The sequence below is a fragment of the Daphnia carinata genome, chromosome 2 (genome assembly GCF_022539665.2).
Source record: "Daphnia carinata strain CSIRO-1 chromosome 2, CSIRO_AGI_Dcar_HiC_V3, whole genome shotgun sequence".
In the NCBI taxonomy this organism is placed as follows: Eukaryota; Metazoa; Arthropoda; class Branchiopoda; order Diplostraca; family Daphniidae; genus Daphnia; species Daphnia carinata.
In genome coordinates, this window is record NC_081332.1 from 4,591,303 (window position 1) to 4,598,802 (window position 7,500).

Sequence of the window (7,500 nt, forward strand, 5' to 3'; positions counted from 1 at the left end):
GTTAGATACGAAAGGACCGATTACGCACAGCACCTTACCATTTCCTCCGGTAGAAAACGAAAAAAGGAGGAGAAAAAAACGAAAAAAAAAAACAACAAACAAACAAGAAGCTTGACAGTACACGCTATCATTCGGATATCGACAAATTCAGTTGGAACAGCCACGCAAAACGTGGAAGAAAAAGAGAGAGACTTTGTTAATGCACAAGTCGAGATGGTGGTCGGTTAGCAATGAAGCCACCACTTTCCCCATTTACTATCTATGGCAACTGGCGTAGTGAGGGGGGCTCAACGACGAGCCTGTTCCAGTGGATGTGTGGGCGCTGTATTGATGAAACTTGGCCTTCGTCAACGGGGGAATTTTCGCCCTATGCCTTTCCAATTAGCTATTCAGAGCGCTTAATCAAGTATTCGAAACACAGAGGGAGAACGAGCTCCCCCACCCAGAAGAGCGACGGGGGGAAAACGCAGGCAAATACAAACGCAATTCTAAATGCTATAGATCAAGGCTGTTTTAGAGTTTCCTACCTGATTAGATCGATCCAGATCCTGCATTAATATTTCAATTTCGTCGAGCCTGCAAATATATTAAGAGAAAATATTTTTTAAAAACCCGTCCATCGAGCGCATGCATAATGTAATATCATGAAGCGTAGTAGCTCAACAACACGGGGCGCATTAAATAGTTCCTCTTAGACGGCCGTCCATCTGTCATTAACAAACAATCATTAATGACTGTTTGCTCATTGCCAGCAAGCGTTCGTCTCAAGCTCAATCAAACATGCACGACGTGTACCAACAGCTTTTAGTCGATGATTTTTTTTTTTTTTTCTTTTTTGTTAAGAACAACCCAAATGAGGACGTGGGTACAGAGGGAAAAACGGTTTTAATGCGGGAAAGATAAAGAGATAAAAAGGAAGGGGGGACGGCTTGATAATAACTTTACAGCCGGCATTGACACCGATTTGCACTAGTCCCCTGTTTTTGTGCTGTTGTTCAAAAGTTAGACGACTGTCAATTTTCCCGCATTAGTCATTCATTCCAGCTGCCGTCCGTCTTGCATTGCGACCACCCTTTTTAGCTAAAATGCGGATGCTTTTTCGGGTTGTTGCAAGACGGTCGGGCCATCCAAAATGAGAATCATAACACGTATAATGAAAAATAGAGAGAGAGCGAGAGAGGGAGAGGGTATTCATAGTTGGACGGAGCAGTAAATAACAGTAAGCAATACGTATCGGCTAGTGAAACTGTTGTGCTCGACTTACTTCGCATGGGAAATGACTTCAGCTCCGGCTTTGGCGTCGAACAGCTCCGACTGCAGTTCAGTGACAGCTGTAAAAGACATCAAAGATTCATTGAATATCGCGCATGGGATACATAAGCATTGATGATGGCCTTTTCTCTTATTTACACACACACACACACACACACATATACGAACTGGCTCTTTCGCTCTCTGTCGTGATACGCCATCAAAAATTTTTTGGTGTTTATCTCATTCAGAAGTAGTAAATATTCCATCAGCACTTTTTTTTTCTTCATTTCATTGGGAATTAAATGTCTTTTTTCGGGAGCACTATGTTTTTTTTTTTTTTTATATGTGTTGTCTTTACGGCCTCCTGTATTTACATCAAGTTTTTCGATGATCTACTGCAGGGGTGGGCAGTGGGGAAAGCAAGAGGATCAGAAAGGTCAGTCACGTTGTCTGTGAACCGGACAAAATCAGAAACACAAGTTTCGATTCATCATCGATCTGTTAACGGCGTGAGATGGTGCAGTGAGTGAGTGAGTGAGTGAGAGAAAGAGAGAGAGAGAGAGAGAGAGAGAGAGAGAGAGAGAGAAACGAATGCAAAGTGCTTGGCTCGTGTGTGCGAACACTTCATGACGGACAAGAAACGAAAATAGAGACGGAAATGGGGCGATGACCTCGAGAGCGTGGACCGAAAAACATGATAATGTACGAGTTGTTGGGAGTCGTATATGGGCAGAGAGAGAGAGAGAGAGAGACAATTTGTATAACGGCCAGCATACATTATCATCATTCAAAGCCGCTCTATGTGTGTATGTGTGTGTGTATGTGGAAGATGGCGATATCAACTTACTGGCTTGTTGGGCGGCGAGTTTCGATTCGGCTTCGGCCAAACGGCGAGCCGTCAGTTGGTTCAAATCGACCAACTCGCGCTCCCTCTCCTCAAACTGGCTCCGTAGGCCGTCCTCGTGTTCCGCCAGTCGTGCCTGAAATCGTAAAAAAAAAGAAAAAGAAAAAGAGGAAAGAAAATTAAATTGGGAAGGCACTACAATCAATGCTCCACAACAACAAAACAATGCTCGAAACTTAATAGGCTGGCATCTGTTACATATGCACCAAAAGTCTCTCACAGAACGAAACCAAAAGAAATAAACTTTTGAGGTGGGGTATTTTAATCTTCTTCGAAAAAGAAATGACCATCTACTTAATTAGCTCAGGGAGAGAGAGAGAGAGAGAACGGTCTGGTGAAGATTGTGTGTTTAGTGCTCGTTGAACTGGGCAACACATGTGGACACACAAAACACCCACAGCGTGGTGTGGCCTCTCTTGCTGGTGCACATTTAGCCCAGCAGCAGATATATATTAGATGTATATAGTAATATATATACAAGGCGGGCATGGTGGCGGCGAGCTTCTCCCAAAAAGAACGAGTTTGATGCCTCTGCTCCCATTGTGGATTTCACAGCTGCCAATTACGAGCATCGTCCACCGAATTTTCATATGTACGCATTTTTTTTTGTGTTTTTTATGGCGGCGTACGAGCGAGTCTATCAAAAACGCATCCACACACGAGGTCCCACCAGCCGACCGGCTGCCAACCTAAAGATTCTTATCAGCGTTCATGTTTCTTGTAAAAGCAATAAACCAAAAAGAATGCCGAATTTCCTCATTCTTTTACCCATTCGAAAGAGAAACGCTTCCAGTCCTTGCATGGCGAGAGAGGGCGACGAACACACGAGACGAACTGTGAGAAAAACGTGGTCTTTGCCTTTTTGGATAGGATCAAGAGCAGACGCCTCTTGTCGTCAGGCCATTGTCACGCCGATAAGTGGTGCACCCAACACTTGACTTTTGACCTGGAATCGAATTTGATGGCGCCACTTGCACATTCTGCGGTGGATAGTTATTATTAGGAAAGCACACGTGAACAAATTGGCGGTCATTATTGATTTGATTTCCTCCCTTTCCCTTTTTTCCCTTTCCCCTTCTTCTATTCTTTGCCTTTTCACGCCGAAATGTCCGTCATTTCGTGGCCGGACCGGATGACGCGTATCAACCGATCTCGTTATTTTCCAGTTTACAATATTATAATAAGACAAAAAAAAAAAAAAAAAAAAAAAAAAAAAATGCACCGGTGCAATAAATGGTTAGTGGTATAGCGCAAAAGCTGAACGCCGTGCCCGGATACCGGTAACATTTCACGAGCCATTTAGTTCCCACAATATTCCCCCGACTTCTTTTACTCGATCGACATTCTTCCTTTCGGTTTCTTTTCATTCTCTTCATTTTTGCGGCTTTATATATTTTCCTTTTCCCCGTGTGTGCGTGTTTGTGATCCGATATACCGCTCGCTACACAACCGTTCACAATGTCGGTCGGGTAGTTTAGTTATAGATTTCAACAACAAGAAAATCTATAAGGATTTTCTTGACCGGACACGCGTGACAGATGTTTGTTATATCATCCCACGAGACACACTTATACAGCATCTTTAATTGGTTTTTTTTTTTTTTTTTTTTTACTTTAAGATACAAGAGGAAAAGAGCAAAAAAAGAAAAAAAAAGAAAAAGATTTCCATCATAAGAGAACAATGACAAGGTCCAAGATTTTCTTTTACATTCCCCTTGGCAAAAAGAGTAAAAGGAAATTTGAATCATTTTCTTATTCATAGCTGCAGTTACTCAATGCGTCACGGATGCGATTGATTCAAACCGAGCCCCCTTTTTTTTTTTTTTTTTTTTTTTTTTTTGTACCTTTACGTTTGGCCTTATATTAAAAGTAGCAGTAAATCTATACGCATAGACTCCAGCTATACGACTAGCAAGTACACACCCATATTGTAGATATACTCCATATATCAGTAACGATGATGCGATGGAAGGGGGGTTCTATATAGATGGGAGGGGTAGGTAAAGGATGTGTAACACGCACGCATCAAATATATACAAGATGGGTGGGGGATTGATGAATAAGAACGACTAAGGGCAAAAAAAAAAAAAAAAAAAAAATGAGCTTTGCTTTCCAACCCAAATCGATATGACCGATGGCTAAAAACGAAGGGGCACCATGGCACATATGCCGAAACGCTGCGTGTTAAAAACGGAAGGTGGGATGAAAAGATATATATATAATATGGGACATCACACACACATACACACACAGAGAGAGAGAGAGGGGGTTACGAGACATTTTCAATGGGTGGTAATTGCCTTTACAGTCGAAAAGGTAGAAGAGAGGAGAAGGTTGACACACGCTGGCACAGCAGCGTCGCTTCGGACGTTCCGGGGCGATATTAGACGGTTACAAAGCAGCGTTGGAATTAATTAGTTTTCACACAGAAAAAAAAAAAAAAAAAAAAAAAAGAGAAAAGAGAGAGGCCTCCTGCAGGGATCGCTGATATATAACGATAAAGATTGACGACGAAACCTTAGCGCGCACAGTGGCGTCATATCGCGGCCCGATGAATGCGCGTGTGTCTTTTGTAGTCGTCCCGCAGTACAAGCTCCAAAAAAAGAAAGGAGGGAAAATGGGAAAAAAAAAAAAACACAGTGTACGTTATGGACGGGCGTGTGATGAACGTAATTAGGAAATCTAGCGGGACACGCGCAAAACTATTACACTACGGTCAAATAATAAAAAGAGAAAAAAAAAAAAAAGAGCCTAATCGAGATAGTGCTGGAAACTAGACGGCAGGGGCCGAATGAGGTGACTCAGACAATCCGGATACACGAAATCAGCCACGTTACATTTTTTTTTTTTTTTTTTTTTTTTTAGGTGGCCGTGTGATGTTGGGAAAAGGTGCGAAACATCTGGACTAGATGCGAATGCGGCCCCATAAAAAGGGTGGAGTCTTTCGTCAAACGAGCCACAGAAAAACAAAAAAAAAAAAAACTAAAGGAAGGAAAAAAAAAAAAAAAGCAAAAATAGATCGGCATTTGTTCTTGTTGGTTTAATGCCGAGCGTGTGATCCAAGTCGACTGGAACACTCGTCGGTGATGTAATGAAAAGACGCAAGACATTTAAGAATCCCGTCGTCCATTTCAATTTTATGCTGCGATAGATGCATACGGGCGATTATATTTCCTGATTCACATCCATAAATTGTGAACGTACATCCGAAACGGGAGCGCTGCTCCAACTGTCTGAATCATCGGTTGCGTGACAGGATCCAATCCGATCGTTGGCGCCGCTGCGACCACCCGCCATCGATGAAATTGCCATCCGATAAACTATACTACCACATACGATGAGTCTTTTTTTTTTTTTTTCCTATCTAGACGCATCCATTTTTTCCCCCTCCCTTCTTCCGGTTCCTTTTTTTTTCCCTCTCAATTGCATCCTATCATGCTATTTTATACCAAAAAAAAAAAAAAGAGATTTCCCTTAGTTTTCTTCTGGACTTTAAAAAAGTAAACAAAAAATCTTCGTTAACCTCTAACCTTTTCGTTTATAAATAAAAAAAAAAAATAATATTTACTAGGGACTATTTAATGGTCGGTGGCAATCGCTGTACAAGACCCTTTTTTTCCCCTATTCTTTCCTTTCGATTATCGGCAATGTTTTCCACCTGAAATTCGTGTCCAAAAAAAAATAAAAACGAATAATGGAAGAAAAGAGGAGGAGATGTGGAATAATAACGAGCGTGTCTATACAGTCTCAGATCGGCTGATGGATGTGGTCCGTCCTCTCTTAGACGATGTTGCGTGTACGTTTTGTTGGACAGCCGAGTGTTCGACCCAATTTTTTTGTTTTTTGTTTTGTGTTTTTCTATATACGCTTGCCTATATTACCGATCGCCAGCTGATCCCGGCGTTTCACCTTCCGCCGCAAAAATATATAAATATACTGAACAGAGTTCCCTTTAGTTTTTTTTTGTACTATATGTAGAGCAGCAGGAGCTAACACAAGTTTCGGGTACCTTCAAGAAAACGTTGATGGATCGACACGTACGAAAAAAAAAAAAAAAAAAAAAAAAAAAAAAAGGCGCAATGGAGAAGAGGGGAGGAGCAGACAGACGGATGGATTCAAATAAAAAGGAGCAGGAAACTTAGTCCTGTGAGGTGGGGGTCGATAATAGCCAAGGGGAATGACCAATTATCGATCGATTGTCTTGACTGCCTTTTCGCGCAAGAAACTTAAACTTTTTTTTTTTTCTACGTCCGAGCCAATCATCAAAAGTTATCACGAACATTTTGTTTTGTTTTTAAAGAAAATGGAAATTCTCGTCTGTCCAATGACCGTATGTTGCACCGTGTATCCATTTATTTCGTTTTTCCATCGTTAAAATGAGTAGCGAAAACCGCAAGAAAGCCTCACATCACCACCTTGTCTGTCTTATCATCGCTGTCCCCCCCCCCCCCTTTTTCTTTTTCTTGTCTATTTTGTTAAGTTTTACGAGTTTCCATCATTTTTTTTTTTTTTTTTGTTCCGTGAGAGTATGTGTTGTTGTTTTTTTTTTTAGCGGTTTGGTTCAATCTATTAATTGGGGCGAGGGTGTGTGCATACCAGAAAGAAAGAACGTTTGAGGTCCCTGTCATCTAAATAATGTCTTGTACACACACTAGCTGGATTACACGTTACAGACCGCACACACATACACACACGTATACAAATACACCCGCTTATTACGTGTATATTTCTTGGATAGAACGGTCCATCAGCGACCAGCGTGTGTGTATATGGCTTGAACGAGAGAAACACGGACGACTCACGCAATGCTGTGCGTACAGCACAAATACAATAAGGGGGGCCAGGCAATACAGGGAAAGGTAATGATCCGCGTACAATATCCGCTTTACCCTGTGGCTCTTTATTTATTTTTATTTTTTTTTTTAGGTTCTCCTTCACGTCTTGCTGTATTTCCGCTGATGCATGTGTGTGTATACGCCATTGATCGTTACATATATGTACACACTTTAGTCGACGCCATCAAACAAAGACGCCAGATGTTTTTCATTGCAACATTCTTTTTTTTTCTAGTGTTTGTGTCGTTGTTTTTGATGAAACAAAAAAACTAAAAAAAAAAAAAAAAAAACGGGAAAGATTGAGCATTTCCGATGCTCGTTTGCGGATACAAACAATCATCGCTTCACCTGTATTTTTATATGGAGAGAGAGAGAGAGAGAGAGATAGAGTAACATAATATACAAGCCAGTGCCGAGCCATCAACACACAACGGTGAGAGGATGACGTGCTGTATAGCGTGAGCCCAATAACAGGCTCTATATTTCTTTTCGTTTTTTTTTTTTTTTT

The 7,500-nt window shown here is 41.3% G+C and overlaps 1 protein-coding gene across 1 annotated transcript in view; it reads right to left on the reverse strand.

The window, feature by feature from the left end:
• LOC130686968 (homeobox protein cut-like) overlaps positions 1-7,500 on the reverse strand; it is a 154,577-nt gene that overhangs the window by 55,195 nt on the left and 91,882 nt on the right. Inside the window, exons 6-8 of the mRNA XM_057510128.2 lie at positions 2,102-2,234; positions 1,265-1,331; positions 528-576 (exon numbers count right to left, since the gene is read on the reverse strand). Coding sequence (XP_057366111.1) covers positions 528-576; positions 1,265-1,331; positions 2,102-2,234 — 249 coding nt within the window. The remainder of the gene's footprint in view (positions 1-527; positions 577-1,264; positions 1,332-2,101; positions 2,235-7,500) is intronic.